Source organism: Mytilus galloprovincialis, chromosome 1 (genome assembly GCF_965363235.1).
Source record: "Mytilus galloprovincialis chromosome 1, xbMytGall1.hap1.1, whole genome shotgun sequence".
NCBI lineage: Eukaryota > Metazoa > Mollusca > Bivalvia > Mytilida > Mytilidae > Mytilus > Mytilus galloprovincialis.
The window spans coordinates 29,295,365-29,312,536 of record NC_134838.1 but is presented as its reverse complement, the minus strand read 5'-3'; the positions used below and the strand labels follow the sequence as shown (position 1 = coordinate 29,312,536).

Below are 17,172 nucleotides of genomic sequence, written 5' to 3'. Positions count from 1 at the left end.
TTGAAAATTTAATTCGCTTACTGTAAAATAAATATTCGCCTTTGCAACTGGCGAATCAAGTTCAGCTTAACTTTGAATGAATGAGTTTCAGTGTAATAGGAATATATTTTGTATTTCTTCTTTCCTTGTACTTCAAAAAGCAGGGGTAAAATGACAATATTAAGCCACGGATTGAACATCAAAAATAATCATTGATGAAAGATTCCAGCCAAAATTAACAGATGATGGATAAAGGTTCTAATACGGCCTCTTGTTTATATTACACATGAATAATCTATGTATCATATTTCTGAAAAAAATAATACCGCTATAAATACCAAATAAGGAAAAATACAACATATACTTTTGGTGAACAAACACTGCGTCTTGATTATATTAAGAAAATAACACAATATAAACTAAATTTAAAAAAATGAATAAAAAAGATATGCCATTCACTGTGTAGATGTTTCAATGAACAACGCTCTTAAATTGCAGTATGGACAGAGGCTATCGACATACTAAAGGCTACTTTTATGAAAAAAAGAAAATAGCTAGGGTAAGAGGAATGTTTGCTTCAACAAATACAGTTACGTTCACAAAGTGGTTACCTGCTAATTTTCCTGTGGAAGGTGTTATGTGTGGTTGTGGAAGACACCTAAAAACGCCAAACTCGCTGTTAGTTCACTTACGACGGAAAAGCTCTGCCGACCGAAAAAATGTTAAGTTATTCAAAAAGGGAATATAATCAAAATAATATTAATGGTTTTGGAGACGTTACATAGTGCCATGCATATCTTATTCTGAATACATTAACGACGACTGAACATAAAACGAATATCAAAGTGCATTATATTAACAATTCTTTAACGAGATTAATACCACAGTGGATATGTTTCATGTTTGACAATATTTTATAGACGCTTGTTCAATTCAAATGTCATCACACAGTTTTACATAATAAAGATACAAAAGTTGTATCTTGTACTTTTATTCTCCAATACATTTGATGAAATCAATTCATTTGCAACTTATCATCGATTATAATATCTTAACTGCAAACACTTCAGATTGATGGAAAAGAAAAAAGACTGTCTTTCATTCCGTTTTTCGGAATTCAACTTTTTGTGTTTGAAAGGGTTTAATTCATGCAATCTGATAAAAATACAGCCTCTGTCCGACATTTTCTTATTATGATATGAAAGCGATTTCTATTTAAATACCTTTCGGGGTTTTTTGCTTTTTTATTGATTATACTGGATGAGTTTGCCATTTGATGAAGGACTTTTTCGTTTTGAATTTTCCTTCGACTTCGGTATTTTTTTATATTCTACATTTTACTGACTTTTTGGCGGATATGTTAAGTACCAAAAGAGAAATACAACGATATCTTGTCAGATCATTGTAATATAAGCAAATCTAAGACATAGGATGTTATATAATCCCGATCAGAGACTGGGTTAGGTAATTAATGGATTAAATGATGTTTTACCTGATAATGTATTTTTTGTTTCTTTTTGTTGTTCATGGTCTTGAAAAATTTCGTTTTTTCATTCAATTTCCAAATCACGTCATCATTAGGCTCAGATAATGTACATGCTGTATACACCAAAGAATCTTTAAATAATCATAAGAAACAGTAAGCAATATTTTAGTATGTGATATGGAATAATTGTCAATGAGAAACACTATCTACAATAGTCAGAACGAAGTGTAAGCAAGCAACTATGGGTTCTTGTCAAACCATGAACAAAGGGCAACACCCAAACAGCACAGTAAAAGAAACTTCAAATAATTTGAAATCATGACAATGCCGTCGTAGAAAAAACATGATAGCAAGATATTAAACAGTACACAACAAATAATATACATGATATAGAACACGTAAAGAGAAAAACAATTATCCCGTCATGAAACGGACAGCTTTCATGTGCTCCATTAGGATGAGATAATCCTGATGCATATGCGACACCCGGGTGTTATATCTGTTTTGTCATGCATGTAAGTACAAACCGGGGGATCATTCTTTTTCAGTAAATCATTATCCAAGAAATGACGATAGGATTGTGTTTTCATCAATTGGAACAAATCCATCGCCCTGTCTGAAACAAAACAAAAGCAGCCAACGGATTCATGCTGGCGTCTGTTAACATTTTGAAGTTTCAATTTCAAATTTACCACTCGGTGTGGTGTTAGTGTCTCACATGTAATTAACTAAACAAAATTACATTCCCATCTCAATGTTTACATGTAGTTTACATCATGTTTTGCCTACATGCAAACACTAGTCAATGTAGGCCTTGTGTAGTTTAAGTGTACACTAAACTAGGCATTTAGAACATCAATTTTGCCATATGTATTTAAAGAAGAAACGATTTTTTAATAAAAATTGATATTTATAACAAATAATAATAAAGTTCTTTACAGAAACATTTGTATTAACTTTATTTTTTGGTGTTAATAAAACACATAACGTAGCTTTATTAACCCCTTATCAAGACTCAAAGCATCATCATTTCAGAACAAATAATTCATTTGAAAAGTTCTTCCCGAATTGACTGGACATACACTGAAATATTTGCCATTGGTCTTACTCAAACAACGATTCACTCATAAATGCATTACTAAAAAAAGTGTGAGGTAAATTGTTTTGTTTGTCTAGTTTCTCAGATCCGTTAAAATACACTTAGAAATATATAGAAAAAACATTATCCCCTCCTTTTGCCAAAGACTCATAGGAGAACAAATACCAACAACAGAAAAAGAAACAAACATAAAAGATAGGAATGTAGTGATCATCTCAATCCTTTTTCTTCGTCTGTAAGATGACAATGACGCAGCCTACGTTTTCTAATGCGTTACCGATACATGTCATTTTAGCGGTATTTTCAGCATTGCAATACAGGGGTTTTAAAATCCATATCACACTTTTCTTAAAGTGTCGCGTACGAAGTCAGGAATATGGTAGTTGATATTAATAGTACGCTTCTTTGCAGTTTTGCGTTTGCGCAGGGACGTTAAGGGCTTTTCAAGAAAATTCCAATCTTTATACACAGCAAAATTCATATTGAACTCAAAGTTGATTTTTTCTGTATAAAGGCCAAAATGTACGTCAAAGGCGAAAACAGGGGTAAAAGGGTCTATCATGGATTTCCTCCCAAACTTGTATTCATAAAAAACATAGATAAACAGTGTCACATTTCCCATAAATATCAAAGAAGCTAGTGCACGATGACATCGGATCGTCCTGGTTTTTGGCTTCCTGAAATCAAAATAACTTATTTTACTTGAAAATTGCTGTGAAGATTCCTTTATTCAAACGCTATAAAACTAGGCAAAGCAATTAAAAAAAAAGAACTGTGGCCTTTCCACCTGTACAAAAATGAAGTGGTTTAGTATAGCTCTTACACCTGCCCTTTTTAATCAAATTGGATCGGCTGCCGGAAAAACTAAGTGATTTTTTTTGTATTACCGCGATGCGTTTCATATTTTATAACGACATGCTGGAGCAAATGCACTATTATTCTTTTTATGCTTGTCATGCATGCTCAAGTTTATGAAGGATCAAATTGAGAACTGCATTTCTTCAGATAATTTGAAATGTGACAAGCAGGATTTTCAAACTACTTGATAATAATCCTCAAGTAATTTGCATTTCACCTGTGGTGTATTATCGCAAATGACAGAAGCGGATTCATGTGTGTTCGGGCCAACTTTTGGAGCAACCATTATATGGTTAATGCATACGCTTTTTACATGTCGTACTCCAAACGTCGCTTAAGTGTTATAGGCAACATCCCCTTCTTTTTGGATTCCGGACCAGTTACCTTCTGTAGTTGTCATTTTGCATTTGCAAGTGAAAGTTTATTATACAAAATATTAACATACTAGGTCTGTCCTAATGAATGTATATTGTGAACCTTTATCATTTTTTTATTTCACTTATATTCTTTGTGTGTTCTTCGTCATTGATAATGTTACAAATATAAATACAAACTTCCTACCCGCATATACATATTCAGATTTAACTTGTTATCAGTCCAAAGTGAGAACTGGTATCGATTTGAAAATCATGATTGGGAGGTATTTTTGACGGCTGATTTTTTTAATTCTGAATATTCATTTTCACCAGCCAGCCTTATGACTGGCTTGCTAACGTTTTATTTTGTTCCGAATGATATCCTGCATTGGAAGGACAGAAAATTCCTTTTCATCCCGTCTGGAGTAATTTCTTTCTCTTTATAACTTTTTTGGTAAAATGTTCTACCCACTTTTCTAAATTATTTGGAATATTCAAAATACTCCAAACGTCGCTTAAGTGTTATAGGCAACATCCCCTTCTTTTTGGATTCCGGACCAGTTACCTTCTGTAGTTCTAATTTTGCATTTGCAAGTGAAAGTTTATTATACAAAATATTAACATACTAGGTCTGTCCTAATGAATGTATATTGTGAACCTTTATCATTTTTTTATTTCACTTATATTCTTTGTTTGTTCTTCGTCATTGATAATGTTACAAATATAAATACAAACTTCCTACCCGCATATACATATTCAGATTTAACTTGTTATCAGTCCAAAGTGAGAACTGGTATCGATTTGAAAATCATGATTGGGAGGTATTTTTGACGGCTGATTTTTTTAATTCTGAAGATTCATTTTCACCAGCCAGCCTTATGACTGGCTTGCTAACGTTTTATTTTGTTCCGAATGATATCCTGCATTGGAAGGACAGAAAATTCCTTTTCATCCCGTCTGGAGTAATTTCTTTCTCTTTATAACTTTTTTGGTAAAATGTTCTACCCACTTTTCTAAATTATTTGGAATATTCAAAATACTCCAAACGTCGCTTAAGTGTTATAGGCAACATCCCCTTCATTTTGGATTCCGGACCAGTTACCTTCTGTAGTTCTCATTTTGCATTTGCAAGTGAAAGTTTATTATACAAAATATTAACATACTAGGTCTGTCCTAATGAATGTATATTGTGAACCTTTATCATTTTTTTATTTCACTTATATTCTTTGTTTGTTCTTCGTCATTGATAATGTTACAAATATAAATACAAACTTCCTACCCGCATATACATATTCAGATTTAACTTGTTATCAGTCCAAAGTGAGAACTGGTATCGATTTGAAAATCATGATTGGGAGGTATTTTTGACGGCTGATTTTTTTAATTCTGAATATTCATTTTCACCAGCCAGCCTTATGACTGGCTTGCTAACGTTTTATTTTGTTCCGAATGATATCCTGCATTGGAAGGACAGAAAATTCCTTTTTATCCCGTCTGGAGTAATTTCTTTCTCTTTATAACTTTTTTGGTAAAATGTTCTACCCACTTTTCTAAATTATTTGGAATATTCAAAATGACAAACCAGCATTACCAATGGGGGATACCATTCCCCTCTCTAGAATGAGCGACTAATAATATTTGCACTTGCGATCCACTTGTGGTAAGGTTAAGCAGCTGCGACATCAAGTACCCAAGAAAAAGTATGTGTTGCATTTTTCTTTTTGTAATCAGTTCTTCATTTTAATTGTTAACTCTATTCGGTCCTTTTTTTATAAGTTATCCTGACTTTTTTTACATGAATTGTTATTCAGCCTTTTTGTTTGGCAAAGTTGCTCATACTGACTTTTTTTACCCAAAACTCGTCCTGTCTTTTTCTGAAATATCATTCTCGCTCACCCCTTCCCCGTCCCTCCCTTAACCTTATAGTTTGTAACCTCTCAATACATAGTTCCTTTATACCCGCGTCCACCAATAAAAATGAATAGCCTAGATTGAGCAAAAGTGCTAAAGTGGTATTCAACACAATCAATCAATTGTTTTTACATTATAAAGTGCATATATAATGTGGAGGTTTATCGCAAAGCATAAATGATAATGATAGATCTAAAATTGCGATTCGGCCTTATGCAATTTATAAATTGTTTTTATATTTGTTTGTTTTTTTCACTATTGCAGGTATTTTGTTGTCAATTTCTATCCTTGTATGACTTCTGTCAGAAACTGTTTTATCAGTGGTGTAAAATGTAATCATTGCCGACACAACGCAGGAGAATGAAGCAAGGTTATTTTGGAGAGATGATGATGATGATGATGATGATGATGATGATGATGATGATGATGATGATGATGATGATGATGATGATGATGATGATGATGATGATGATGATGATGATGATGATGATGATGACTTAAATGAATAAACTTGTCATACATCGTAGACAAAAAAATGTTTAATTCATTTCCATCAACACTTGTCATACATCGTAGACAAGACATTGTTATTTCTTGCATCAAAGACAAGATAACTATAATTAAAGTAACTTTCCAACTTCCTCAATTTAAATAAACAATAAAATAACTAAACAGAATTCAAGTAAAGTGTTGTGTTCACTGTTTGGAACAGGTGCGTATATACTAGGGTCAAGGTCACTGGCCATCTCTGGTCTGGTGGTTATGATTTGTTTGTTTAAACATAGATATTACATTACGCCTCATAGAGAAGTTAAGCTTATTCATTTCTTGAGACCTAAAGGCGAAATATGAATAAGAATCAACTGTACATACATTCTACGTAATATAACGGCACTATTGAATGTGCTTTACTTTTGCTGAAAAAAATAACTAAAAAAGTAGACACGTAAAACAATCTTATCCTAAAGTAAATGCTAATAAAATGACGTTTTTCTTTTGCAAGGAGAGTCTTTAATAAGTCGAAACTGATGATAAGGTTTGCCAAACACTAGATAAGCACTTTTGTAAAAAGATTCTTTCAATGAACATATCAATCATGATTTGATTTTTCAGACAAGAAGTCGTAAACGCATTCGAACACATATATCTGCATTCGAGGTTGCTGACTATTTTTGTAAAAAAATATAGATGAACAAATTTAGTATTTCAATTGTTCATTACTAACTTACTTCATTAATATTCAATTATTGACTCGTTTTGTTCTTAATTTCAGGAGAATTTTCAAACTTGTAGAATAATCTCACAACATCAGAAGCAAAACTTTTGGCGAGTTTTTAAACAGGTATATTCGAATGACTGTCAGAAAAAAGAAAATCGTCGAAATCAAGATAATCAATTGTAGATTTATTCTTCCTAACATAACGGCACTATTGAATGTCGTCTACTTTTGCTGAAAAATTTACCTAAAAAAAAAAGGCTCGTAAAACAGTCTTATCCAAAAGCAAATGCTAATAAAGTGATGTTTTTTTCCTTTTCAGGGAGAGGTTTTAAACAGTCGAAACTAGTTACAAGGTATACACCAAAATAAATAAGCACTTTTATGAAAAGATGCTTTCAATAAACATAACAATGGAAACTTCATATTTCAGACAATTGGTCGTAAACGCATGCGAACGTATATATCTGCATTCGAGGTTACTGATAATTTTTTGGTAAAAAAATATAAATGAACTTATACAAAGTTAGTGTATACTGTTTTCCATTGTATAATGATTACTATCTGCATTGATATTCAATTATTGACTTTTTTTCTATTATTAATTTCAGTAGAATTTCCAAACTTATGGAATACCCTTACAACATAAGAATCAAAACTTTTGGCGACTTTTATTGTTTGTTTTATAGAGATTAACATATTAACACAATGTTCACTGCTGTGCCTCTATTTTTAACATTTTTACTTATTATGTCTGTTTGTTTTGTTAAATTTTTTATAAGACAATCATACAAGTGAGAGGTTTACCTAGCTTTAAAACCAGGTTTAATCCACCAGTTTTTATAAAAGAAAATGCATGTACTAAGTCATGATTATGACAGTTGATGTTGATTGGTTTGATATGGTCATTATTTTCTATTGTACTTTGATTACTATCTTCATTAATATGCAATCTTTCACTATTTCCTATTATTAATTTCAGGAGCATTTCCAAACTTATGGAATGATCTAACAACATCAGGGTCAAAACATTTGGAGACATTTACAAAAGGTTTATTCGAATGACTGCTAGAATAAACTATACATCAATATCAAGATAATCAACTGTACATTTATTCTACCTAATATAACGGCACTATTGAATGTAGTTCACTATTGCTTAAAAAAATATGAAAAAAGTAGGCACGTAAAATAGTCTTTCCTATAAACAATTCTGAATAAAATGACGTTTTCTTTTGCAAGGAGAGTCTATAAAAAGTTGAAACTAGAGGAAAAGTATGCACAAAAATATATAAGCACGGTTATAACAAAATTATTTCAATGAACATAACAATGGTAGGGTCATTTTTCAGACAATTAGTCTTAAACGCATTCGAAAACATATATGTCTATATAACTTTTTGTCTATATGTCTGTTGTTTGTCTATATGCCTTTTTGTGTTTCTTTCTTATATATAATGTGGCTTTGTACTTATACATCCAATCATTGTATTATTGTGCAATGGTAAATGTTTGTTAATATATTTGTTTGTTTTATAGGGATTAAGATAATAACACAATGTTGACTGCTGTGCCTCTATTTTTGACATTTTTTACCTGTTTTGCCTGTTTGTTTTGTTCACAAATAGTTGTCAATATAATGGATTTTAATACGACAGTCATACAAAGGAGAGGTTTAACAAGCTTTAAAAGCAATTTAATCAACCATTTTTATAGAAAGAAAATGCCTGTACCAAGTCAGGAATATGACAGTTGGTGTTCATTGGTTTGGTATGGTCACTATTTTCTATTGTACATAAATTACTAACTTCATTAATGTTCAATTATTGACTCTTTTTATTATTAATTTTAGGAGGATTTCCAAACTTGTGGAATAATCGCACAACATCAGAAGAAAAAGTTTGGCGACTTTTATAAACAGGTAAATTCGATTGACTGTTAGAAAAAAGTAATATATCAAGATCAAGATTATCAACTGTACATGCATTCTATCTAATATAACGGCACTATTAAATGTGGTTTAATTTTGCTGAAAACCAAATAAAAAAGGTATGCACGCAAAACGGTCTTATCCAAAAGCAATTACAAATGAATTGATTTTTTTTCTTCTACTGCAAGGAGAGTCTTTAAAAAGTCGAAACAAGTGACAAAGTATAATAAAAAAGAATAAGTAAAGACTTTTATCAAAAGACGCTTTCAACAAACATCATAAAATTGAGAATGGAAATGGGGAATGTGTCAAAGAGACAACAACCCGACTAAACAAAAAACAACAGCAGAGGGTCACCAACAGGTCTTCAATGTAGCGAGAAATTTCCGCACCCGGAGGCGTCCTTCAGCTGGCCCCTAAACAAATATATACTAGTCCAGTGATAATGAACGCCATACTAATTTCCAAATTGTACACAAGAAACTAAAATTAAAATAATACAAGACTAACAAAGGCCAGAGGCTCCTGACTTGGGACAGGCGCAAAAATGCGGCGGGGTTAAACATGTTTGTGAGATCTCAACCCTCACCCTATACCTCTAACCAATGTAGAAAAGTAAAATGGTAAGTTCATAGTTCAGACAATTAGTCGTAAACGCATTCAATCAAATATATCTGAGTTCAAGATTACTGATTATTTTTGTAAAAAAATCTAAATGAACTTAAACAAACTAAGTGTACACTTATAAAGTGTTCTTTATTCTGTGCATTGACGTCAAACATTTGCTATTTTGAAATAAAAAATACATTTTGCAAATTACTCTGCAATTTTTTAAGTTCACTGTTTGGAAATATGTAACAATCATCTTTTGACATCAACTCATAAAAATCTTTTCTTGAATGCGATTTGAAATTTGTAATATTCGTGAGATTACACATTTTGATTTCATGAGGATATTTAAAAAAAAAATAAGTTTGTGTTAAAATGAGTTAATTTTTCAACAGTTTATATAAATAAAACATTTGTATATGCTTGTTTAAGAAAAAAATATATTTTAATTTCATTGTAAAAAGTATATATTAAAATTGCTGACCTTAAGCATTTTTTGATTTGACTTTACATATTGAAAATGAAAAATGCTCCAACGTGGAGCATTTTTCAATTTGACATCAAATATTGAAAAATGAAAAATGCTCCAATATGGAGCATTTTATATTTTATATTTTGACATTATAAATTGAAAAAAGAAAACTTATTCCGAACATGAGTAGTATTTATATATTATATATATGATAACATTGAGAATAGAAATAGGTAATGCGCAAAAGAGACAGCAATTCGACCAAAGTGCAGACAACAGCCAAAGGCCACCAATGAATCTTTAATAAACCTCTAGTCAACAAACACACATCAATGCGCACAGTAATGCTCATTTCAAAAGAAGTCCGAGTTCGATGTCAGAACAAGTAATGTAGTATATGTATTTGATTTTAACGACATCAATCTCTGTATTACTAAAATATATTACACCATGGTTTTCTGTATCGCAAACTAGTCATTACATTCACTCAATGGTATCAACGGTACAATGACACCATTCGCTAGAAAAAAATACAAATCAACACACAGACATGTTATATGTTCAGATCTACACATCAAATCTTTTTCTGTAACGGTAATATTCTATACAAAACACAAATATGTCGGCATTCACCTCAAAACCTAACCAAACAGGCTTATTCAAAAGGGATACAGTTACGATACTGTCCATAAGAATGGCATATTTTAGTATGAATATTTATTTACTCAATGACATATGGTTTTTGCATTGTAAATAAACAAATTTATTATAAAACAAGTTGTTGGCATAAAACGGTTTATGTTCTTTTCACATATTTTATGATGATATCATACAAAAACCCCGAATGAGAGAGATTATGCTAGAAATTCAGTTGATGAAGACATTATCTTTCAATCAGATTAATTTATGTCTGGAACGGGCATTTCAGTAATTGATAGTAGTCCGTTGTTAATGTATGTATGTATCATTGTCATTTAGCTTAGTTTTGAAATATATTAGGCCCGAAACCACAATCAATTCCTTTATCATTTCTTTATAACGTTTTGTCGCATTAAAAACAAATCTATTTTTTTTTTGTTTTGTGTGTGTGTGTGTAATGCACAGTACGTCAAAACAAAAATATCAAGTATACATCATTCACATTTGGTAAATACATATCCATACCCCTTAGGCAATTCAAGAGATGTTCCGAAAAGTGTAATTATACCGTTTTTGTACCTGGCCTAATCACTATTTCCATATAAACATCAGTTAAAATGAAAAATCCAAAAGTTTTATATAAGCTCTCTTCTATCATTTCCACCCCAGAAAAACTAAGAAATCTGAGGAAGGGAAAGAAAAAAATAAAGACAAAATACACTATTATTAAAGGGAACTATATTCGTAGACAACGAAAAGCGGGATCATTAATTGTGGTTTTGGGCCAATAAGATATCTGACTCTGAGTTTTACTGTGCGTGATTTCGTGTCTATGTTTATTCCTCATTGTTTAGAGGTGTTAGATGGTCTAACAATACATATGTATGTCCAAGTCAGGAGCCTCCGTCTTTTGTTAGTCTTGTTTATGTGTTGTCAATTGAATTAATTGTTTTCTAAATATTGGACTTGTGTGTAACTTCTATTTTCAATGCATACGTACACATGTTAAGGGGTCAGCTGCATGAAGCCCGCCTTCGGTCGCAGAAATTTCCCGCTGTGTTGAAGACCGATTGGTGATCTTGAGCTCTTTTTTGCCTTTTGATCGGGTTGTTGCCTTTGTTACACGTTCCACATTACCATTCTTAATGTTATCATACACATTTAAGGATAATTGTCATGTTCCAGACACGTGTAGGTATTCAGTCGTGTGTTCTGCGGGTAAACTAATTAATAAAAATTCACATCTTTTTGGTCATAATTGTACCTTTTAGTATATTTCTCATGTTCAAAATTAGGTGATACACACATAGTGCACACGTATACATAATTAACAAGTTCTTCAAGATGTTTTAAAATACTGTCGACAATTTGAATATTTAAAACACATATATTAAAACAAATTTCATTTCATTCTAGATCTACTCATTAAAAATTAAAAATAATTATGCAGTTTTGATCATCCTTTTAAATGTTTATATTGCGAAATAATTTCAATTCAAAATGAAACATGCATTTTTTCATTTTTCAACCTTTTAAGTCAAATTACAAAATACTTAATGTCAGCAATTCCAATTTTTCTTCTGAAATGAACTTATATTATTTTTCCTTTCTAAAACAAGCATCTGCAAATCATTTGATGTATTCAAACTGTTGAAATTTTATCTTTTTTTAATATCCTCGTGAAATCAACAAAAAATAATTCCATATAGATAACAAATTTTAAATATCATTAAGAAAATGATTTTTCAAAAGTCACTTCAAAAGAGTTTTGCCTTATGTTTAAAGTGTGAAGAGCAATTTGCTATATTCATTTTTTTCTGTTAAAAATGCCATTTTTTGGCGTAAATATACACGGTCTTCTGTTGTACATTGATTACCTATAGTACTTCATTTATTTATTATTCAATTATTGACTATTTTTTTATTATTAATTTCAGGAGAATTTCTCAACTTGTGGAATAATCTTTAAACAGAAGAACAAAAACTTTCGGCGACTTTTACAAGGTTTGGACCTACTTAAAAAAAAAACTTTAAGCATAACAAAACCCTGGATTTTTTGTCAAGTAGATAGCTACGAAGCTTCCCTTTTCATCTAGTACGAACAACAGTCTTGCCGTAGAACTTTTTTTATTAACTTTTCTGTAAGGTGGGGTAGGATGTTCGACCCTAACTCTGGATCTAGTTTAATAATAATAAAAAAAAAATCAAACAATACCCTGGATTTGTTTTCTCAGGTACACCTCATCTACCTTACTTCCCTTTTGCGCATCGTGCAGACAGATGAATTGCCGAAGAACATTTGTTTATTAACTTTTCTGTAAGGGTTGGAGAGGGTGTCAGACCCCTACGTTAGACATACTTGGAAAAAAACTAAGCCGAAGAACATCCTGAACTTTTTCTCAGACAGACCTCAGCAACCTAGCTTCTCTCTGCACCTAGTGAGACAAAAGAGTTGCCGTAGAACATTTTTTTGTAACATGTGGGAACGATATCCGGTCACAACTTTGGACCTACTTTAAAAACAAAATAAGCCGTAAAACACCCTTGATTTTATTCAAGTAGACTTTAGCTACCTAGATTTATTTTCAACCTAGTACGGACAAAAAAATTGCCAAAGAATATTTTTAGTAACTTTTCTGTAAGAGTTGGGAGCGATGTCCTGTCCCAACTTTGGACCTACTTTACAAAAAAAAAAAAAAAAACTAAACCGTTGAACACCATTGCATTTTTTCAAGTATACCTCAGTTAACCAGCTTCCCTTTACATCTGTTGCGGACAAAAGCATTGCCGAAGAATATTTATTTAATAACTTTTCTGTAATTTGCACCTTGTGCTGTGAAAAGTATGGCAGTTTAACATTGTGTTTAACACTTTTCTGTAAGAATTGGAAAGGGTGTCCAACCCCAACTTTGGACCTACTTAAAACAGAACACAAAACAACACCCCGGATTTTTATTCTCAGGTAGACCGCAGCTACCCAGCCTCTCTTTGCATTTAATCGGACAAAATGATTACCGTAGAACCTTTTTTTATTAATTTTTCTGTAAAAGATGTCCGACCAACTTTGGACCTACTTAAAAAAAAGAATCCGAAAATCACCCTGGATGTTTTCCATTTAGACCACAGTAACCCTTTTTCCCTTTATACCTAGTGCAGACATTGCCGAAGAACATTATTTTATTAACTTTTGTGTAAAGGTGGGGTAGGGTGTTCAAAAACAGACACAAGTTTTGACGTAGAACATTTTTTATTAACTTTTCTGCATGGAAGACTTTAAGGTGAGAAGACTGTCCGACTCAATCCTTGAACCTAAATGAAAAACAATAAATTAAGCCGAAGAACACACTGTGTTTTTTTCTCAAGTAAACCACAGCTACCCGGCCTTCCTTTGCACCTATTGCGGACAAAAGTATTGCCGTACAATATTTTTTATTAACTTTTCTGTAAGGTAGCGGGGTTGGGTGTCTGTTCCTAAATTTGGACCTACGTTCCAAAAAAACTGTGCGGAAGAACACCTTGGGTTTCTTCTCCAGTACACCTCAGCTACCCAGCTTCCCTTTGCACCTAGTGCAGACACAAGTATTGCCGTAGAACATTTTTTATTAACTTTTCTGTAAGTGTAAGGTAGACTGTAAGGTAATAAGACTGACGGACTAAATCTTTGAACCTACATAAAAAACAATAAACTAAGCCGTAAAACACACTGTGTTTTTTTCTGAAGTAGACCACAGCTACACAGCTTCCATTTGTGCCTATTGCGGACAATTATTTGACGTCAATATTTTTTTTATTAATTTTTCTGTTAAGTGATGGGGTAGGGTGTCCGACATCAATTTTGCACTTTCTTTCAAAAAAATAAACTAAGCCGAAGAACACCCTGTGTTTATTCTCAAGTACACCACAGTTACCCGACCTTCCTTTGCACCTAGTGCGGACAAAAGTATTGCCGTACAATATTTTTTATTAACTTTTCTGTAAGGTAGCGGGGTTGGGTGTCTGTTCCTAAATTTGGACCTACGTTCCAAAAAAAAAACTGTTCCGAAGAACACCTCAGGTTTCTTCTCCAGTACACCTCAGCTACCCAGCTTCCCTTTGCACCTAGTGCAGACACAAGTATTGCCGTAGAGCATTTTTTATTAACTTTTCTGTAAGTGTAAAATAGACTGTAAGGTAATAAGACTGACGGACTAAATCTTTGAACCTATATAAAAAACAATAAACTAAGCCGTAAAACACACTGTTTTTTTCTGAAGTAGACCACAGCTACACAGCTTCCCTTTGTGCCTATTGCGGTGAATTATTTGACGTCAATATATTTTTTATTAATTTTTTCTGTTAGGTGATGGGGTAGGGTGTCCGACATCAATTTTGCACTTTCTTTCAAAAAAAGAAACTAAGCCGAAGAACATCCTGTGTTTTTCTCAAGTAAACCGCAGCTACCCGACCTTCCTTTGCACCTAGTGCGGACAAAAGTATTGCCGTACAATATTTATTATTAACTTTTCTGTAAGGTAGCGGGGTTGGGTGTCTGTTCCTAAATTTGGACCTACGTTCCAAAAAAACACCTTGGGTTTCTTCTCCAGTACACCTCAGCTACCCAGCTTCCCTTTGCACCTAGTGCAGACACAAGTATTGACGTAGAACATTTTTTATTAACTTTTCTGTAAGTGTAAGGTAGACTGTAAGGTAATAAGACTGACGGACTAAATCTTTGAACCTACATAAAAAACAATAAACTAAGCCGTAATACACACTGTTTTTTTTCTGAAGTAGACCACAGCTACACAGCTTCTCTTTGTGCCTATTGCGCACAATTACTTGACGTCAATATTTTTTTTATTAATTTTTCTGTTAGGTGTAGGGGTAGGGTGTCCGACATCAATTTTGCACTTTTTTTCAAAAAAATAAACTAAGCCGAAGAACATCCTGTGTTTTTCTCAGGTAAACCGCAGCTACCCGACCTTCCTTTGCACCTAGTGCGGACAAAAGTATTGCCGTACAATATTTTTTATTAACTTTTCTGTAAGGTAGCGGGGTTGGGTGTCTGTTCCTAAATTTGGACCTACGTTCCAAAAACAACTGTGCGGAAGAACACCTTGGGTTTCTTCTCCAGTACACCTCAGCTACCCAGCTTCCCTTTGCACCTAGTGCAGACACAAGTATTGACGTAGAACATTTTTTATTAACTTTTCTGTAAGTGTAAGGTAGACTGTAAGGTAATAAGACTGACGTACTAAATCTTTGAACCTACATAAAAAACAAAAAACTAAGCCGTAAAACACACTGTGTTTTTTCTGAAGTAGACCACAGCTACACAGCTTCCCTTTGTGCCTATTGCGGTTAATTATTTGACGTCAATATTTTTTTTATTAATTTTTCTGTTAGGTGATGGGGTAGGGTGTCCGACATCAATTTTGCACTTTTTTTCAAAAAAATAAACTAAGCCGAAGAACATCCTGTGTTTTTCTCAAGTAAACCGCAGCTACCCGACCTTCCTTTGCTCCTAGTGCGGACAAAAGTATTGCCGTACAATATTTTTTATTAACTTTTCTGTAAGGTAGCGGGGTTGGGTGTCTGTTCCTAAATTTGGACCTACGTTCCAAAAAAACTGTGCGGAAGAACACCTTGGGTTTCTTCTCCAGTACACCTCAGCTACCCAGCTTCCCTTTGCACCTAGTGCAGACACAAGTATTGCCGTAGAACATTTTTTATTAACTTTTATGTAAGTGTAAGGTAGACTGTAAGGTAATAAGACTGACGGATTAAATCTTTGAACCTACATAAAAAACAATAAACTAAGCCGTAAAACACACTGTGTTTTTTTCTGAAGTAGACCACAGCTACACAGCTTCCATTTGTGCCTATTGCGCACAATTATTTGACGTCAATATTTTTTTTATTAATTTTTCTGTTAGGTGATGGGGTAGGGTGTCCGACATCAATTTTGCACTTTCTTTCAAAAAAAGAAACTAAGCCGAAGAACACCCTGTGTTTCTTCTCATGCAAACCACAGTTACCCGACCTTCCTTTGCACCTAATGCGGTCAAAAGTATTGCCGTACAATATTTTTTATTAACTTTTCTGTAAGGTAGCGGGGTTGGGTGTCTGTTCCTAAATTTGGACCTACGTTCCAAAAAAAAAAACTGTGCCGAAGAACACCGTCGGTTTCTTCTCCAGTACACCTCAGCTACCCAGCTTCCCTTTGCACCTAGTGCAGACACAAGTATTGACGTAGAACATTTTTTATTTACTTTTCTGTAAGTGTAAGGTAGACTGTAAGGTAATAAGACTGACGGACTAAATCTTTGAACCTACATAAAAAACAATAAACTAAGCCGTAAAACACACTGTGTTTTTTTCTGAAGTAGACCACAGCTACACAGCTTCCATTTGTGCATATTGCGGACAATTATTTGACGTCAATATTTTTTTTATTAATTTTTCTGTTAAGTGATGGGGTAGGGTGTCCGACATCAATTTTGCACTTTCTTTCACAAAAATAAACTAAGCCGAAGAACACCCTGTGTTTATTCTCAAGTACACCACAGTTACCCGACCTTCCTGTGCACCTAGTGCGGACAAAAGTATTGCCGTACAATATTTTTTATTAACTTCTC

General features: G+C 33.0%; 2 protein-coding genes across 6 annotated transcripts in view; one reads left to right on the top strand and one right to left on the bottom strand.

The window, feature by feature from the left end:
- Window positions 1–17,172, top strand: part of LOC143071140 (uncharacterized) — a 433,270-nt gene that overhangs the window by 58,409 nt on the left and 357,689 nt on the right. Inside the window, exons 6-9 of one of the 5 annotated variants that reach the window (XM_076245311.1) lie at window positions 6,963–7,031; window positions 7,888–7,956; window positions 8,758–8,826; window positions 12,493–12,559. The exons of 3 other annotated variants lie outside the window; for them this stretch is intronic. In XM_076245311.1, the coding sequence (XP_076101426.1) occupies window positions 6,963–6,982 (20 nt within the window). In that variant the 3' untranslated portion in view covers window positions 6,983–7,031; window positions 7,888–7,956; window positions 8,758–8,826; window positions 12,493–12,559. Of the gene's footprint in view, window positions 1–477; window positions 958–6,962; window positions 7,032–7,887; window positions 7,957–8,757; window positions 8,827–12,492; window positions 12,560–17,172 lie in introns of those variants that run through there. One more of the 5 variants, XM_076245305.1, reaches the window with a different exon arrangement.
- Window positions 1–17,172, bottom strand: part of LOC143071129 (uncharacterized) — a 350,370-nt gene that overhangs the window by 130,659 nt on the left and 202,539 nt on the right. The window lies entirely within an intron of this gene.